Genomic DNA, 19789 nt, shown 5'->3' with positions numbered 1-19789 from the left:
GGGTCCCCACCAGGGTGGAGGGTGGCTGGGAGCTCCAGCCCCAGGGCAGAAAATGTCACAGAGGTCAATGGAAGTCATGGATTCCATGAGTTCGTGATATAATCGTAGCCTTACTTATAGCTGAAGTTCTGACTAAAATTATAATCTAGCTGCTGCCTCTTACAAAGGAATAGTTCTGCTTTATTTTCCTCCTTTCTGTTTCATTAAGTCAGGGGTAGTTAATAGGTGGACTGTGGGCCAAATCCTGACTGCCAGACGCTTTTGAATGGACCCCGAAATCTTTTCATTTACTTATCACTAGTGTTGGTTTATTATTATTTATTATTTTCTCTGGAGCCTGGACCTTGACTATACCTTTGACCAAGAAATTTGGACCTTGACAAAAAATAATTGACTACCTCTGATTTAAGTATTGAAAAGCCGAAGGTAAGTCTTACATAAAAAATGGCTTCCATTATTTATATAATAATCATACAGGGCATTTCCTGGGGATAAATAGCTATCTGGAGGAGGTGATGACCTTAACTTGAGCTGAGGATTAATTCCCAGGAAGTGCCCGGCATAGAGACCATCACGTCAATAAGATATGAGAGTTGGGCAGTGGAAAAGCCTATAAATTCCTATTGTATGTGTACATATGGTTGTATTATAGGTGATGCAGCTGCTATGTGCGTGGTGTTTCTAGATAACTAATACATTATATGTACATTGGTCCTGCTAGTGAAGGCAGGGGGCTGGACTTGATGACCTTTCAAGGTCCCTTCCAGTTCTGTGAGATAGGTATATCTCCATATATTTATTTTATTTAATAACAGACACAGACCTCCCCAGCCTCCGTCTAATCAAGGCCAGGGCTCAGTGAGGCAGTCCTCTGGTTCCAGGCATGCCTTTTTGATGGTGTGCCTGCAGGCAATGCACCAGTCCAGTCACCGGATCCTTCTCCCTGTTTTCTGAACAGTCTATCCCACTTGTATCCTGCGTGGGCCCAGATAACCTCAGAACGCTGGGTTCTCCGTACAGTAGTTGTGGGATAGTCTCTCCAATTCTGCTCCTCCCCTCCCTCCCATCCCTTTCCCCTGTTCCTCGTCAGGGACTCTTCTCACAAGCAGCTTCTCATGCAGGAGGTGTAAATGCTCTGTCTCAGGAGCGGTAGAGGAGGTCCTTCAGGGCCTATGGGGCAAGGATTTTTACTCCTGATATTTCCTGAACCCCAAAGCCAAAGGGGGTCTCAGACCCATACTCGACAGATTCATGAAGGAACAGAAGTTCCGCATGATCTCTTTGGCCACCATCATCCCCTCCCGGATCCGGGCGACTGGTACGCCACCCTTGACTTGAAGGACACATCATCTGGATCGATCGGTCTTCAACTGTTGTTAAGACTGCGCCGATCACAACACGTCCGCCATTCTTCTCGCATTCTTGCCTTTCTTCTCCACGTTCGTCCGAAACATTTAACGATGTCATCTTCCCATCTTCTTGGAGGCCGACCAGGTGGTCTCTCCTGTTCTCGCGGGTACCACTCAGTAATGATTGCAGTCCACCTATTGTCCGTGAGCCCTGCTATGTGGCCCGCCCATCATATCTTATTATATCTGCTTTCCATGACAATATCTTTCACACCGCTGCGTTCTCCAGTCATTTCATTTGGGATACGATCCAGAAGGGAAATTCCCAACGTAGTTCGTTCCATTGCCCTTTCAGCTACTGACAGCCGCTGTTCTTCTTTCTTTGTCAGTGCCCACGTTTCACTGCCATACAGCATGGCTGGCAGCACTGTTGAATTGAAGATATTTGTATGCGTGGTCTTGTCGATTTTTCCTTTGAGGACGTCCTTGATGGAATTAAACGCACACCATCCTGCCCGAATCCTTCGCAAGAGTTCTCCGTTCACGTCTTGGCGCATATTAATTTCTTGGCCCAAATATATGTACTGTTCCACTTCTTAAATTTCTTCTCCTGTTACCATTATTCAGGCTTTTCGTAAGAGGTCTGATTGCATGTATTTCATTTTGCAGCAGTTCATTTTCAGACTGACCTGACTGCTTTTCTTGTCGAGTCTTCGTAGCATGCTCCGCAGTTGGTTGGTGCTTTCGGCAATTAGTACGATGTCGTCTGCGAATCTGAGATGAGATAATCGTTCTCCATTTATGTTAACAGCACTCCTCCAATTGATCTTGTTCATAACCATTTCGAGGCAGGCAGTAAATAGTTTCGGTGAAATCGTATCTCCTTGCTTTACGCCTTTCTCGATTGGGATGCGGAGGGGAGTTTCGAGGAGAGTAATGTCTGTTGTACATCCAGTATTTGCTTCCTTCAACAGACTGATGTACTGCATGTTAATACCCTGCTCTGCGAGTGCCTTTAATAAGGGTTGAACTCAATGCTATTGAAGGCCTTTTCATAGTCGACGAAAGCAATGCACAACGGGAGTTTGTATTCCCTCGCTCTTTCTAGGAGCAGGCTAAGGGTAAATATATGGTCGATCGTGCTGAAATTTCTTCGAAAGCCTGCCTGCTGTCTAGGCTGTTGTTCATCCAGACTCTGCGAGAGTTGGTTCATTATCACCTTTTGTAAAGAGTTTATAGATATGAGAGAACAGGCATATAGGGTGATAGTTCTTAAGATTTTCTCGATTTTCTCCCCCCACCCCCGTACAGCAAGATGGTATTCGACTTCTTCCAGCTTGATGGTATTTTTACTTCTTCGAGATATCGACTGAATCTTAAAGCGAGGGCCTTCCAAAGTTTTTCGCCTCCTGCGGAAATCATTTCTGACGTTATTCCATCTTTGCCTGAAGCTTTTCCCTTCTTCATCTGGTGTAGTGCACTTCGGACTTCGCTGACGATTATTGGGGGGACGCGTTCTTCTGACTCTTGGAGCGTTGGGAGAGGGACGTTTGATTCTTGATTTGAACAGTTGTGTATAGAAGTCCTTGCAGACCTCCTCCATCCCTGCTCTGTCAATTACTGTCTGTCCATCCTTGTTCTTCAATGCTGTTACGCTCAATCTATACTGTGCCAATTCCCGCTTGCATGTCCTGAGGCTCTTGCGTGATTCAGCTGTTTTAAGGAGCTTTTCTTTCCGGAAGTTCTCAGTCATCCTTCAGTTTTCGCCGTATAAGCTTGCACAGAATGGAGTACTTGAGGTAGTTATCTGAGCTCCTTTTCATATTTCTCCGCTTCTCTAACAAGCTTTTCGTTTCGTTCGAGACTCTTCCCTTTGCCTTCTTCATCTTTTCAATTTCAGCTGCTTTTATGCAACATCTCAGCTTGTCAGCAAAGATACTATAGTCCTCATCACACTTTTCTGTCTGGCTCCAGTCAAACCCAGAAATCGTTTTTTTCAGCTTTGCTTCATTGAATGTCTTCAGGCGCTGTTTCCTGTTTGCCATCTGTAAAGCTTTCTTTTCCACTACTTTGTCGAAAATCAACTTCGCTCTAAGCAGGCGATGGTCACTGCCGGTGTTGAAGGGCTGCACCACAGAGACGTCTATTTCATTCTTACTCAGGAGGACACATACTTGCGCATCAATAGTCCCATCCCACAGACTGTTTCCCAGGTTCGTAGTGAATCACAACCATTACCAGTTTACAGTCCTTCCCTTCAGCCTGTCAGCAGCCCCTCAGGTGTTCACCAAATGCATGACAGTCGTGGCCGCCTACCTGAGAAGATGGCAGGTGTTCCCATGTCTCGTCGACTGGCTTGTCAAGGGCCGCTCCAGGGCTCAAGTAAAGGCACATGTACATCTGATACAATCGACCTTCGACTGTTTGGGTCTATTGCTGGATGTGCCCAAGTACACTCTATCTCCAAACCAGAGGATAGAGTTTATAGGAGCAGTCCTAGACTCCACCCAAGCCAGGGCGTTCCTGTCAGAGTTGCGCTTTCATGTGCCCCATCATAGAGGAGACTCAACGTTTTCCCCATCATGACGGCACTGAACTGCTTGAAGCTGCTCGCTAACGCGGCCGCTTGCACATATGTAGTCCAGCATGCAAGGCTCTGGCTCAGACCCCTTCAGGCCTGGCTGGCTTCAGTATGCCGTCCAAGCTGGGAGAGCTTGGACAAGGTAGTCTCGCTTCCTCCTCAGGTTGTCAAATCCCTCCATTGGTGGCTCAACCCTCAGGCAGTTGTGCAGGAGTGTCCTTCTTCAGGTGGCAACCATCGATGTTGCTGGTCACGGATGTGTCAATGTTGGGGTGGGGTGTGCATCTTGGGGCCCTAAGGATTCAAGGCCTCTGGTCCCAAGCAGAACTCTCACTCCATATCCATGTCAGAGAGCTGAGGGCAGTTCGCTTAGCCTGTCAAACCTTCCAATCCCACCTGGAGGGCAGGTGTGTATCAGTAATGACAGACAATACAACAATGATGTTTGTTTTAGATAAACACACAGGGTGGAGCGCTCTCCTCCCTTATACCAGGAAGCCCTCAAACTGTGAGACTTCTGCATAGGTCACTCAATACACCTAGAGTCGTCGTACCTTCTGGCATCCTAGAATGAGCTGGCGGACCACCTCAGCAGATCCTTCCATGGCCACGAGTGGTTGGTTCACCTGGACATTGTGAACAGCATCTTCCAATGGTGGGGAATTCCCCAGGTGGACCTGTTCGTGATGAAATTGAACAGGAAGTGTCAGCAGTTTTGCTCCTTCATGAATCTCAGCCCAGGCTCGAATGCAGACACATTTCTCCTTCCCTGGAAGGACCATCTGTTCTATGCATCTCCCCCCCCCCCCCCCGGCCCTTCCCGCTCGTTCACAAGGTCCTGCTCCAGGTCAGAAGGGACAGAGGGACAGCATCAGTCATCCTGATAGCACCGGCCTGGCCCTGTCAACACTGGTACACAACACTCCTGGAACTGTCAGTAGCCACTCTGATCGCCCTGCCATAGGTGCCAGACCTCATCACTCAAGACCACAGTTGCCTTCAGCATCCTGACCTTGAGTTTCTCCACCTCACAGCATGGAAGCTTCCTGGCTAAACCACATGGAGTTGGCATGCTCCGCATCTGTCAGGGAGGTCCTACTTGGCAGCCGAAAGCTGTCTACTAGAGCTACTTAGCCAAGTGGAAGAGCTTTTCAATTTGTGTGACACAGAAGGGCACATCTCCGATTCAAGCATCAATACCCTTCATCTTGGACTATCTGTTGCACTTGAAGCACTCAGGTCTGGTGGTGTCATCCTTAAAGGTTCACCTGGCGGCCATCTCGGCATTCCACCCAGGGTGGACGGTCGATCAGTCTTTGCTAGAACGATGGTAGGTCATTTTCTCAAGGGCCTAGATAGGTTATACCCTCCAGTCTTCCATCCGTTATCAGCATGGGACCTTAACTTGGTGCTCTCCCAGATTAATGGGACCTCCCTTCGAGCCCTTAGCAACATGCTCGCTCCTGGACCTCCTTATGGAAAGTAGCATTCCTGATAGCAATAACTTCAGCCAGGAGGGTGTCTGAGCTCAAGGCCTTGACATCCAAGCCTCCATATATGGTCTTCTGTAAAGACAAGGTCTAGTTGCGGCCTCATCCAGCCTTCCTGCCAAAATTGGTATCTCAGTTTCACACAAGTCATGACCTCTTCCTCCCAGTATTTTTATCTTAAAGCCACATGCCTACAGCTGGGAACAAAGGCTCCTCTCTCTGGATGTCAGGCAGGCACTGGCTTTCTATGTTGAAAAAACAAAAATTCCGAAAGTCTGATCAGCTCTTTGTCACTACAGTGGACAGGATGAAGGGTCTCCCTGTATCATCCCAAAGAATTTCATCATGGATCACGTCCTGCATTCGAGCTTGTTAAGTCCTGGCGAAAGTGCCAGTCCCAGCTCTAACAGCGCATTCCACAAAGGCGCAGGCCTCCTCGGCCGCATTCCTGGCATAAATCTCTATACAGGAGATTTGCAGGGCAGCAACCTGGTCGTCAATCCACACGTTCACTTTGCATTATGCCATCATCCAGCATGCCAGGGATGATGCAGCTTTCGGCAGAGTGGCGCTTCAATCAGCGAATCCATGAGCTCCGATGACTGACTCCTCCGACAGTCTGCTTGGGAGCCACCTACTTGGAATCGACATGAAGCAGCACTCGAAGAAAAATGGTAACTTATCTTTTTGTAACTGTTATTCTTTGAGATGTGTTGCTCATGTCCATTCCAAGACCCACCCGCCTTCCCCTCTGTTGAAGCCTCCGGCAAGAAGGAACTGAGGAGGCAGCAGTTCGGCAGGGACCTATATACGGCGCCATGAAGGCGTGACTCCAGAGGGCATCTAAGCCGACCTGACTGGTACCGCTAGGGGAAAAACCTTCCGACGACTGTGCACACGGCACACACACACCTACTTGAAATGGATATTGGCAACACATCTCAAAGAACAACAGTTACTCTTGGTAACTGTTTTTTTCTGATAGTTAAATAATTTATTTTATATTTTTGACTATTAGTTCTTCAAGTTCTATCGTAGCCCTTCTACCTTCCATCTTGTATTTTGCCTGCCATAGTTTATGCTGCTTTCTATTGGCTTTATTAGGACTGCATTTTCATTTTCTTAAGGATACCTGTCTGTCTTGAATAATCTCTGGAACCTTGTCATTTAACCATGGTGGGTTTTCTCTATTCAGGACGTGCTACGTAAAGGATATTTTTTATCTGAAAATTGAAATAGCCCATTTAAAAGTGTGTCCCTTTTCAAACCGCAATAAAAAAATCTGATTTGAAACTTCAAGTATTACTTAAAAGGCAGGTCTGTACTTGCCATGTGTGTGCAGTATTTGGTGTTAATCCCAAACTGCAATGGCTCAAGAAAGAACTCCTCCAGGAAAACAGCAAATGGTAGCAGGGTGGCTTTGATCTTCACTATATAAACAATTACACTGCCAGTAGAGACAACTTAAAGGAAATCACTGTATCATGGCCAGCATAATTTTAAGGATTACATGGCATGGGCCAATGAATGGCTTTTGCACTGCCTGACATTTTTATAGTGTACTATTGTTTGCTCTCCTATCTTGAAACAGATGGCAATTGATGGATTTTCCACAAAGAAATCATAGCTACATTTTAGATAAGTAAAGAATGTACTTGTTAAAATGGACTAAATTTTCATGTTTTTTCAGCAAAATTCAATAAATTAAAAAGCTTTTATAGCATCTAATGAGTTAAGAAACCGCTTTAACTTTCCTGAATTTCATCATTTGCACTGTCTCTACAAATACTTTGTTTGTGCTACCACTATTTATACAGACTTATGGCATACAAACTTCTGCCTGATGTGCTTTATTTTAGGTTACAGAATTCCATTGAAAAAAGATTCTGGAGATGATAAAACAGATGAGGAAATGGAGGGGACACATTCAGAAGATGAGATGTTTGCTCAGAGGGGTCTCCGACGATCACAAAGCATGAAATCTGTGAAAAGTATTAAAGGCCGTAAAGAGGCAAGTGCAGCGTTTAATTTGAAAGTATTGCATTCCATTAATAACAATGTAATTTGAAAACATAATAGTCCAAGAAATCAGAATATTTTATTTATAAAGGACATAGGGTGGTTCTAAATTGTAAGTGGAATGTGGAACACAGCATGTGTAGTTATGGTCCAAAAAGCCGCCACTCATTTTTCTGTCTTCTAAAGGGAAACAAGAGAAGAATAGTTAACTATACAAGACAAAGGGAAACAAACATACTGAAGATATAAATATAATTGAATAAAAGAATAAAAGAAATTAAGCTTTTTACCCTCTGAGCACTGTCTCCCAAATGTGTACTTATCACAGTAATGGTGAAACAACAGGCCCAGAGTCTAGAAACAGCTTGAAGGGAGGGAGCTGACTGTCATGACATCTCATTTGAGGTGTGGCTGATGCAACCCCGCACTATGCATACAGGGATCCTATAAGGGATAGGACCATTCACATTTTTGTTGTATCCTATGGATACTTTGAACAAGTGCTAATAAATACTGTGCTTTGATTTATAACGCAAAGAGGAAAAAAGCTCCTATGCCGGGCTCTACACGCTTTTCATACGGATTTAAAGATACAACATGAGAACCAGGAGCATCATCAAACAAATCACAAATCAACAATACTGCAACATAAACACACATGGCAGTCCTCTTCACAACATTTCTGCCCGTCAGAAGTCTGGGTTTTTCAGCACATTCTGAAGGTCAACAAATTTTGGCCTGTTCTAGATGCAAATGGAGGTGGGAAACAGGGCCGGCTCTAGGCACCAGCAAAACAAGCTGGTGCTTGGGGCGGCACATTTTTAGGGGCGGCATTCTGGCGCCGGCCGTGCCGCCCCTAAAAATGTGCCCTGGCCGCCCTAGCTCACCTCCGTTTCGCGCGCCGCTGCTCCCCCTCCCTCCCAGGCTTGAGAGCCTGGGGGGAGGAGGCAGGGCTGGGGATTTGGGGAAGGGGCGGAGTTGAGGCGGGGCCTGGGGTGGGGTAATTAAAAAACGGGGGGGCAAAATTGTTTTTGCTTTGGGCGGCAAAAATCCTAGAGCCGGCCCTGGTGGGAAAGAGAGTAGCTTTCTAAGCAGAAGGCCACTCATGAAGAAGGCCCGGCTGACAGCTCCTTCTCATGCTCAAGCACCTTTAACTGGAGCTGTACAGGACAATAAGGGGAAAGGCAGTCTTTCTTATGCACATCCCAGGTAATTTAGGGCTTTGTCACTCAAAACATCACTCTAAATTCTGTCTGGAAATCAAGATGCAGTCAGAGCAGATCCTAGAGTATTGGTGTCGTGTTTCCAAATACCTTTTTACCAAATGAGTTGTTATGGACTATGCCATTTTACATTTCAGCTTCTGCATTTATTTAAGGTGAAGCTCCAAGTAAAGCCTGCTGCAATAATCTGAGTTGGAGGTGACAGATGCATGGGTGGTAGCAGCAGGGTCTTTATACAAAAGAAATGACTCCATGTTTCAAGCCAGCTGTAGCTGAAATAAAGCTATTCTTGCTACTGGATGGCTATGTAACATCAGCTGGGAGTCCAGCAGTATCACCAGGCAATGAATTTTAATATTAGATGGCCAGTACACAATCCCAAGTAAGAGGGTATATATTTTGGTTACTTCTCCAACCTGCCAATATCTTGGTCTTGCTGACTTTCAATCAGCTAGCCCTCTATGCCCCAACCTCTGCCTAACCTTCGGTAAGGTGTGTGATAGCATTGGTGGGATCAGGCGAGATAAACAGCTGGGTATTAGCATCCTGTCTCCTCAGACAATTTCCTAGTAACTATATAGATAGATAGATAGTACAAAACAAAACTATGCAGAATCCCACACGAGGCTGCCGGGCAGAAGGGCACATTCTGTAAACCACTCTCTGGGAGTTTCATGACTGCTGTAAGATCTTAACAAGTAACATGTTCAGTCCCTGTCATGATAGCTGGATGAATTTATTGAATCTAGTCCTGTATCGAGTGGTCTAATCCTATATAATACACCTCTACCCCAATATAACGCTGTCCTCGGGAGCCAAAAAATCTTACTGCGTTATAGGTGAAACCGCGTTATATCGAACTTGCTTTGATCCGCCGGAGCGCTGCTTTACCGCGTTATATCCGAATTCATGTTATATCGGGTCGCGTTATATCAGGGTAGAGGTGTACCTGGTTGTGGCAACTGAATTGAAATATGCTGAAGTTGAATCATAAAAAATGTTGTTGTTTTTTAAAAATCACCTTTTTGTCTTGGTAATTTTTATGCAACTTAAATGGCAACACTTGATTTCTAACACAACTTTCTCTTTCAGATACGGTATGGCTCATTAAAATATAAAGTAAAGAAGAGGCCTGCGGTGTATTTTTAAGTGTACTACACTTTAAAGACAAACTGCTGTACTACAGTAACTTTACTTGGCACATCATGTGTTCAGGATTTGTGTATATATAAAAACTTTAAGCATGGTTGTAGGACTCATTTTTATCAGTCTAAACAGCTATATAAGATGCTTCTAATCTTTAATGGCTTATCATTTTGATTTGATTGTTAAATCTGGCTAGGAAAAATCCTAGGTTTCTGCACTCATTAAACTTAGTAAGAATTTAATGAATGACAAAAACAAAGCCTGATTTTCAAAGGTACTGAACAGCTGCAAATTCCATTAACATCAGTTGAACTTGGTGTTATTCAGCTCTTACAAAACTTAAGCCCCTAGTGTTTCCTAGTTTACAATGCAAAAATATGTATACTTGAATTTTTTTCTAAACCAGGTTTCCTGAAAAAGCTTTCATAATTATATAATAATGTACAGTTTTAGAGGACAGTTGAATGAAGGTGGGGAAAGGAAAAAGGAAAAGCCAGTTATATTTGGTATGTCCTTAAAAGAACTTCCTGCACCTTATTTCCTAATATTTTAAATATTAATAGGTGTACTTTGATATCTGTACAACAGTTTTGCATACTTGTACAGTTGTAAAACAGTAAACATGTAATGTTAGTGATTTAAAAAAAAATCAGGTTTCACCAATGTATTTTTAAATGGCAGCAATTTAATCCTTGTATTACCACATCTTACTCTTGGCTACTTAAGCACATGGAAGATGCTATAGATAACTGCTACTAACCTTTACAGAATTTTGTCAGGTACCTTTTGTATTTTAGGGGGAGTATTCTTTCTCCAGCACATTCAGATGTAAAGTGACTTATGACTAATAGCCAGTTCTCAATTCTAAATTGTGGTAGATACAAATTTGCAGCAACTGCTAGATATCGAGGACCTGATCAATTTATCAGTTGTGTGGTACAACTGCCATTGAAATGAATGGGAGTAATGAAGTCACATTTGATGGACTGTTCAAGTCCTAGATTATAGGTTTTTGCTAAGGCTTATTTTATAATATTATATTTCAGAATAGCTTTAGATATCAAACTTGAGTTCTGACCAATAATTAAAATTTATACTTTCGTTTCATTATTCCTGAAGTAGTTATTAAGATATTTGTGTATAAATAGCTCTTTTCAAGACTGTCTTCTCGCTGATTCAGTCAGCAATGCTCTAACCCAATTGACATCATGATTTTATTTAATTTTAAAAATCCTTTATACAAATATCTCTGTAGCCAATAGGGATGGAAGGAAAATACTATGTTTAAAAATTAAATGGAATTTAAAATGTATTGAGTGTTGACAGAAGTGTCACTCTCAATTTAAAGGACGGTATGTCATAGGATCACTTCCAAAAACTTTCTGCCCTGCAAACCTTCTCTCAGATATGAGAGAATATAGCAAGTAGAGACTGCAAGAGGGCAGTAAAAGCACGTTTCCTTCTGGAACCCCCCCATTCAGTAGCAACCCCCTCTACTGGCCCAGTGCAGCCCACTGACAGACTTTTAAGTCTTGTTTTAGCTAGAATTTTTCTTATTCCTACTGTTACTGCCAACAGAGCAGCTCCATTAGTGGGAGCATCTTTTGGGGCAGCTGCTGGCATTCTAACCACAGTGTCATGTAGATCATCTCTAAGCAGAGTTAAATGACAGTTGAAAATGAGGGCTGGTTTACATTAGCATTACATCACTGGGGCTGCAACTGTAGGAATTTAGGTGAAATTACTGCAGACATGGCTTTATAGACAAGAGTGACAATACTGATGGGAACAGTGGGAGTATTGTGCAAAGGGAGTTTCGGAAGCACATTAGTACCAGTTACATTCCATAAGGGACTAAAAGGGCTAAGATTGACACAGCTTTACTAAAAGATTCAGTGACATACCAGATGACAGCCACCCTCTCCCAAATGAGTATAGTACCATTGATGCCAGTGTCATGCTACCAAATAGAACTGAGGTTACTCGTCCCAATCTTATAACGGTAAAGTCTCTTTCCTTACATACTTGGGCAACAGCTTTTGTTAGAGAGTTCTGCCATTCTGTTCTACTTAGGTTCGTATACCATGCCTATTGCCATGGTATCTGAGCACCATTGGGTGGGCTTTGTGTCCTTCGCTGCCTATTAGACTTAGACTTAAATTATGTATCAGGGACCTTTTGATTTCCTTTTGACCACCTTCCTAAATCCTTTGTCTCTCTGTCAGCCTAGTCTAGCTAACATAGTAGCCTTTGTTTTCATAATTCAGTTGATCTAATACCAGGCCCAAACTTTCAGTATGCTGCATATTTTTGTATTGAAAACCTATAACTGTTGTGGCATGTTAAGGCTCAGCTCCCCACGCTGCCCCTCTTCAGTTGGTAGAAGTGCTCCTAGTGAAGGTGCACACCACTGACAGAAGGAGGGTAGTGTGGACATCAGCCACCACAGTAATTACTTCTATGTTAAGTTGACCGGTGGCTGTAAGTCGACTTAAGTCTGTAGTGCAGACATGCCCCAAGTAACTCATTGTGCTGTGCTGCTGAACAGAAGCCAGTTGTCTGCATTCCCGGTTTTCCAGTGTGTGAGTTCTGGGAATTAAATTCTCCTGGAAGGGGATGAGAATTACAGGATGGGGAATGCTGGCAACCTTAGCCCCATGTTAATGATGGTATTGGCATACTGTCCTATCTAATTTTAATTGCTTCAGACTGTTTCCTATCAGACTGTTTTTCAATCTAATAGCTCTTACTATCTAGTCATTCCTGACAGCCTATGCTTTTCTCTGTTAAATTAATCTTCATTTTTAATCGTGACTTAATGGTAAATTTCTCACTCTCCTTGAGCTTACACTCCTCAAAAGTGTAGCTCGTTGTGTCCTGTTAGTCATTGTTTAACCAAACTATGCCTATTTATTGGCTGTCCTCTTATCATGCTAGATAAACTTAGTCAACCAATTATCTGAAATATTGTGCAGTCTTTCAAACATTGTGGTGGAGTATCTTGAGGATTTGACTTGAGCAATGGTGAAGATGATCTGTTTAGTTCTAGCTATTAGATTTCTCAAAAAATGTTAAATAAAAATGTAAGTCCACTTCTGAGGAAATTAGCACTTTATTCTATCAGTATGCAAATTAAAATATAACCCAAATATGGTATAAATAAGAGCATTTTCAGGGAACTCTGAACTTGTCTGCCATCTACAGTATTTGTAATGTTAGTTACTTAAAGACAATTTATGCAAGTTTTGTAAACCAAATGAAACAAGATTAGTCAGAGAAGCAAGATACGTTTTGGAAAATGTTTGAACTTTGTATTAATGTTTAACGGATTCAGCTTGGCCACATGTACAAACACCAACAGAAATCTAAAGAGTGAACCATTAATAAGCATCTTTGAAAAGAAACTTAATGCAAACCATGAAAGCAAAGCAACTACCAGTGTTGACCATTTTATTTCAGTTACTTCCCTGCCTCTCAGGTGACCTGATGTTATCTTGAACACCTCACAGACATTAATGAATTTAAGTTGATGAGCACTATAGGAAAAACTGAAAAATGTGGTTTACAGAATGACAAAGTAAGTGTTAAAGTATTTAGCAGTGATTTCATGACGATGCATTTTATATTTTTTATGTTAATTTTATCAGTTGGGACTTCAGTATTTTTTTTAAATATTTTTTCTGTAAAGGATGCATGTTTGTGAAAGGAATATTGTAACATTTTCAAGAACTCGCATTCTGCAATGCTACAAGAACCCCAAAATTAGTCTGCATTGAGACTAAAGATAGTAGCTTTAAAAATCATGAAATAAAAGCTTTAACTTTTCTTATTGTAATATTAAACTACTGTCAACTTGTTTACATATTTGTATTGTAGAGAGCTTTTTAAACATTTTGTATCCACTTCTCTTGAAATCCTTTTGTAAATGCTACTTTCTGAGCAGGATGCAGTGTGTATGTAATTACCATAAGTATGACTTTTTAAAACAATGTAAAATAAACAGCAGACTTACTAGAAACTAACTTGTTTTGTACTTTATTATAAATTCCTCATCTGAAACAGCACACTAACTGTAGGGAGCTCCTTAAATAATGTTTGATGTGTGGTTAAATTGTCACTAAATATTTTTGGAGTGCCTGATTTGAGAGAGACAGGAAGCTATTGTGTGCATAAAAGCTTGTTGTTCCATTAACATTGACTTGAAATAGGTAAAACATCATTAAGTGTGTAAACAAAATGAATGGAGTTATCTGATGAGGAAATGTCAGGTTTTTTTGTTTTTTGGTTTTTTTTTGTTTTTTGAAAACTGCAAGTCTACCCAGATATTCTATCAATTAGGATATTCAGGTGGATTTTTTTAATTAAACATGTCATTTTAACTAACATACTTAAAGCCTTTCATTCCTACTCCTTTTTCTTTTGAAGCTGCTTTTATGCAGGAGCACCATTTATGGAGGGGGGCACTTGCCCCCCAAGTTTTATTTCCTATCCCATAATTTTACATGCAGATTCAGAAGTCACAGATCTGCCAACTTCCTCGGACAGCATACTCCTCTCCCTCACATACTAGGGTATAAGGAGGCACATGAAGAGCTAGGTGACTCCAGGCAGTGCCCCAACCTCACCTTCCCCAGGCAGCTTTTATGGCTGCAGTTGCCTGGTGGGAAGCGGCGCTGGGATGCAGCTGCAGCACATTTCCTCCTGTGCTGCCCTTGCCATGGCTCTGTGAGGCCAGGCCTGTTGGCCCGTGGGGAGTTGAGCAAGTTGAGCTTTGTCTGGCCCTGCTCGGTTCCAGCTGCAGGTAGGCAGCTCGAGCCATGCATCTGGAGCCTCTGGGGAAAGAGGCCACTTGATGTACACACAGGACCATTATACCTTAAGGAGTCTCTGAGAAACATAGCAGTCTGGCCAGCGGTGCGGTCGAGGGGCGTCTCTCTGCTTGGCTCAGTACACAGAGAGCCTGGTACTTTGCAGCCAAGCCAGCTTTGCACTTGTGGAAGCACCTCTGTCAACCCAGGCACAGGGTTCCTGGGGTTCTCCAGCTGCCGTCGGGCTGGGCCCTGGTGTCTCTGGGTGAAGAGACCTATGTGGGGCTCCAATTGCTCTCATGCTCCCTATGACCCGGCTGTCCCCATCCCTCATTCAGCGGTGTCTGTATGATGCACTTGAGGTGCCAATGCAGTATCTCCCAGGTACACCAGCTCAGTGTACTCATCCTTGGCCTCCTTGTGATGGCTAGAAACTGCTGAACCTCTCTAGTGTTTGGGAGGCTCTTAGCACCTCCTGACTTCCCAGTCTATGTCTAGGCATCACCACAACTTTCTAAGCAGGATAGTTAGGGAACTGATCCCAGCCGGCTGGCATCAGTCAGATGGGACTAGAAAGGGGGAATTAGGGATGGCCCTGAAATTGGCAGGTTGGTGTGTAATGTGGAGAGTCCCTAATATGCCCTACTCAATGAGGTGCATAAATCACCTTCCCCTAAGACTGCTACCAATATCTTTGGTAGGATGTCAGTTAAAAATTCACAGGTAGTCTAGTCTCCATATATATTGTAGGTTGGTTTAAATAACTTTGTATACCAAACCTAATATTAACAAATGTTTATACACACACACACACACACACACTAGCAAAGCTGTTTTTTGTTCCCATTCAGACATTCTCCATGTCATGTTGCAACTCGAAATTATAGTATTGTGAAAGAACTAGATGATAGATACATAAACAGGACCCTCCAGCATGGAGGAGGGGCTCTAAGATCTGTTTTCTCTGGGGACTGGGAGGGGGAGGGAGGCAGAAAAGCAGATGGATGGAGGACCCCAGTCCTGGTGGGTGGTGAAGAGAGCAGAGTTTTGGGATCCCAGGGTCCTAGTACTGCAGGGAGGGGAACCCCAAGGCTGGAGAGTAGAAAGGCAAGGAGGATCCTGAGGCAGGGGAGTGATAAGGGCTGGCCTTGGCCTGGAGGTGACAGTGGAGGACCCCACCCAGTGCTGGGAGAGGGGAGAAAGGGCAGTGGAAGAGAGAGGTGTGGGGCACTGGGGAGGACACCAGTGGGCTACAGATGATGGAGACTACTGGCTGGCACTCACCTGTGCTAGGGTGCCCCCTGTGCTGGGGGAGGATCCTGCTGGAAAAGGAAGGGTCTGTCTGAAGCAGAAGGGAAGGGTCAGGGTCAGCCTGGGTCAGCCTACCCTGGCACGAGTGGTTGGGGGGCACTAGGACCCTGCAGTGGCAGGCGACGCTGGGAGCTGGCGGAGTGGAGCGGAGCAGGCTGGGGCTAGGCTGCTCGCTGCTGCTCCCACAGAGACTGAGCCCAAGGGGCTGCGGGCAAGAAAAAGAAATAAACGCCCGGGCTGGTGACTGCAGGGCTTGGGCCCAACCTCTGCTGCTGGCAGAAGGACCCTCACTAGGCCCCGGGGCTGCCCTGTCGTGTCGGCGCCCTTCCCCACCCCCCGGTGTCTCCCTGAAGCATGGGGCCTATGATGGTTGTCCTGGTCTACCCTATGGACGTGACAGCTCTGGCTCTAGGACTTATTTTGGGGAAGTTCTAGGGCCTCTGTTATACAGGAGGTCAGTCTAGATCACAATGATCTCTTTTGGTCTTGGAATCTATGAATCTCAGTTCTTATCAATGTTCTGCCCCTTCAATTGTTTAGTGTCTGTCCCAATATTGCGCTGCAACTGGTTAAGGAAGTACTATGTACAGAGAAGTAGATGGGCTCAGTGTAGCTGATAAGGTGCAATAATACCAGTGTGCGCTTCAGAACAACGGTTCTGTTCCCAACAAACTACTTTCTTTTTCTTCCCTACAAATTACAGCTGGGATCACTGGATTTAGATCTGCAAGGAACTGGGACGGTGCAGAGGGCTAGGGGAGCAGAAGAGGATTGGATTGCATTTCCCCTCTCCCAAGCAAAATATGGGAATTCTACATTCACTCAGCCAATCAGATTCTGCAATTTTGTTTCCATGAATATGGAAGGTGAAAGACCCTCCTATGCATCAGTTAACATCCCACTACTGAAATACTTGGCTCTTTTCATCTATAGAACTCAAAGCACATTACAAAGGAAAGTAACTTCAGAGCTGTGGGAAAAGAGGCACTGTTCCTTCCATGGCACTGTAATTCATTCTTGAAAGTAATCACCTTTTTGCTTTTGAGCCTGCACAAACTGAAGATGGGGCTTAAAAGGGGAAGTAGAGCAGTACAAAAAAGGGCAGGCAATGGAAGGGAGCAGACTGCTACCCTGAGCTCTGGCCAAGTACTGCCCAGGATCTCTTGTGGCTTGAAACCTGGAAAAACAGACCTGACAGGACCTACAAAGGAGAATTTTAGGAAGCATTACTAATAAGAAATCAAATAGTCGATTAACTATGTATCTCCTCCCACATGATGGAAATTCTACGTGTTATTTACTTCTATTGAGACCATAATAATTTATTGACTCTCAGTATCAATAATTAAGGTGAAGAGTTTGTCAATATGTAAAATGAAGGGTCAACAAATCTTAAGTGACCTCCAAATTAGCCATCCACATAGTGTATATACAACTTACAGGAGATGTATTAAAACAAACAAACAAACAAACAACCAAAAAAACCCTAAGCATTTTAACAGACACTGTAATTGTGGAGGAACTCTCTAAAGCTGTGCATAGCATGACAGCACTTTAATGTGATTTGTGTGGTTGAGGCACAGTGCTGGGAGAGAGCTCTGGGAGAGCTCTCTCCCAGCGCTCTAAAAAAACCACCTCCCCGAGTGGCGTAGCTCCCAGCGCTCGGTGCACTGTTTACACTGGCGCTTTACAGTGCTGAAACTTGCTGTGCTCAGGGGGTGTTTTTTCACACCCCTGAGCCAGAAAGGTGCAGAGCTGTAAATTGCCAGTGTAGACAAGCCCTAAGATTCCGATCCAACTCTATTGTAGTTGGTGGGACTATGATTCTTTAAGGGAAGTTAGACTGGCTCTGGGAGCAACAGAAATTAGTGGCAAAAGATACAGATGAGAGCATCAGAGAAGCAGCAGTGATATCAAGAGAAAAAAAATACTGTAATATGACATTTGGAAATGGACTTTGTTGGTGAAGAGGTGCTACCCACGTGGGCCCCTCCACCAGGGGAGCACAGAGTAGTAAGAATGGGTGTCCTGGTCTGCCCTGTGAAGAGACTGCTGCTGAAATCTTTCCTTACCTCTCAAAATGCTTCTGCTACAGATGGTGTTACCCAGGGTTCTTTCAACCCAAAGCTCTTGGTAACTTTTACTCTGTGCGAGGTGGTGTCAGGAAATAAATCAGGGGAGACATGGCCGTCCGACCGATAGATGGCTGGCACAAACAGGACAACATAAAAAGCTAAACTTTACTTAGTCTCAAGCACTTACACACGTCCGCAACAGGTTAGTAAAACACCCCCAACCCTCGATAATTACCAAAGCTGAGTGTGGCTCTCAAGTGGCAGCCCGTCTGTAGATGGGGAACACAAGGGGGAGAGAGAGTCCAACTACCTCAAACTTTCCCCCCTTATTTATACATTAGTAATACAATGACATGTCACTTAAAGAAAACTTGTAAAGCAAGCTGTTTCAACGGTCAAGCAAGAGGTTTTTTTCTGATTATTGATTAACCAGGTGTGTTTTTTCCCCAAAGTTTGCAGCCTGGAGGCCCCTAAAATGCATGTATCAGCAACTTCAACACAATTCTTATCAAGAAGGATGTGGGGGTCAAGCTGCTCTTTCTGTGACACCCAAACCCCCCCCCCCCCTCCTGCCTTGGTTAAGCTAAGCCTGCTGCATGGCCACTTTACAGCCTGCTGACTTGGCTGCTTTTAGCAATAAGCAATAGTAGTTTCAGGCACTTTACTGGTTTGCCAAAATCTCCCCGTACCATGGGAGTTGCAGACCTCCACAAGTAAGCTGTGTGATGGCAATTATTGTGAGGTTAGGGCATCTCATTGTTGTGCTATGAGGCTGGACTAAAATAAATCTCAGATTCAAGATCACCCATGGTAACTGGGCTAGATGCCAACTCCGTGTGTCTTTTTAGAATGGGGGAAAAGAATACCATCATAGAAGGAAAGGAAGCTGAGGCTAATCTGGACAATGGCTACATCAGCCATACATTCTAATTCAGGAGAAACAGTGTGATTTTCAGCATGCTGGCTGTCATTTGTATAATTCCTCTAAATCTATGCTAGGGTTTATTTTATACTGGAACCCACTGCTGTAGTATCTGAGCTCCACCCACAGTTGCTGTAACATGGTTCCTAGTGGGTCTCAGAGCTAGGGTGGCCAGATGTCCCATTTTTAAAAGGGACAGTCCTGTTTTTTGGGACTTCTTTTATATAGGCGCCTATTACCCCCCACCCTGTCCCATTTTTTCACAGTTGCTATCTGGTCACCCTACTCAGAGCAGATGTCTGCACTACAATGTAAGCCCAGGGTTAGCTGAACTTGAGTTAACAGACACTGGGTTTGTTAAGTTAAGGCTTAAGTGTCTACACTCATTTGTTACCCCAGGCTAGGGTTACCATATTTCCACAAGCAAAAAAGAGGACACTGGGGGGGAGGAGCCCCGCTCTAGCCCCGCCCCCATCCACTCCCTCCCACTTCCTACCCCCTGATTGCCCCTCTCAGAACCCTCAATCCCCCCCCGCTCCTTGTCCCCTGACTGCCCCCTCCTGGGACCCCTGCCACTAACTGCCCCCTAGGACCCCACCCCCTATCTAAGCCGCCCTGCTTCTTGTCCCCTGACTGCCCCCTCCTGAGAACCCCCTACAACCCTACCTGTCCCCTGACTGCCCCAACCCTTATCCACACCCCCACCCCATATTCACACCCCCACCCCCAGACAGACCCCCAGGGACTCCCATGCCCTATCCAACTGCTCCCCGCCCCCTGACAGGACCCCCAGAACTCCTGACCCATCCAACCCCCTCTGCTACCTGCCTGCCTCGACCCCTCTCCACACCCCTGCCCCCCTGAC

The 19789-nt window shown here is 44.5% G+C and overlaps 1 protein-coding gene across 2 annotated transcripts in view; it reads left to right on the top strand.

The window, feature by feature from the left end:
* Nucleotides 1–12152, top strand: part of REEP3 (receptor accessory protein 3) — a 72313-nt gene extending 60161 nt beyond the window's left edge. For both annotated transcript variants that reach the window (XM_024209273.2, XM_024209271.2), the window contains 2 exons: nt 7280–7431; nt 9755–12152. In XM_024209273.2, coding sequence (XP_024065041.1) covers nt 7280–7431; nt 9755–9811 — 209 coding nt within the window. In that variant the 3' untranslated portion in view covers nt 9812–12152. The remainder of the gene's footprint in view (nt 1–7279; nt 7432–9754) is intronic.
* The last annotated feature ends 7637 nt before the right edge of the window (nt 12153–19789 follow it).

This window comes from Terrapene carolina, unplaced genomic scaffold, assembly GCF_002925995.2.
Source record: "Terrapene carolina triunguis isolate 2854851 unplaced genomic scaffold, T_m_triunguis-2.0 Scaffold95, whole genome shotgun sequence".
Lineage (NCBI taxonomy): Eukaryota > Metazoa > Chordata > Testudines > Emydidae > Terrapene > Terrapene triunguis.
The sequence above is the reverse complement of the archived record's forward strand: the minus strand, read 5'-3'. Positions and strand labels throughout refer to the sequence as shown.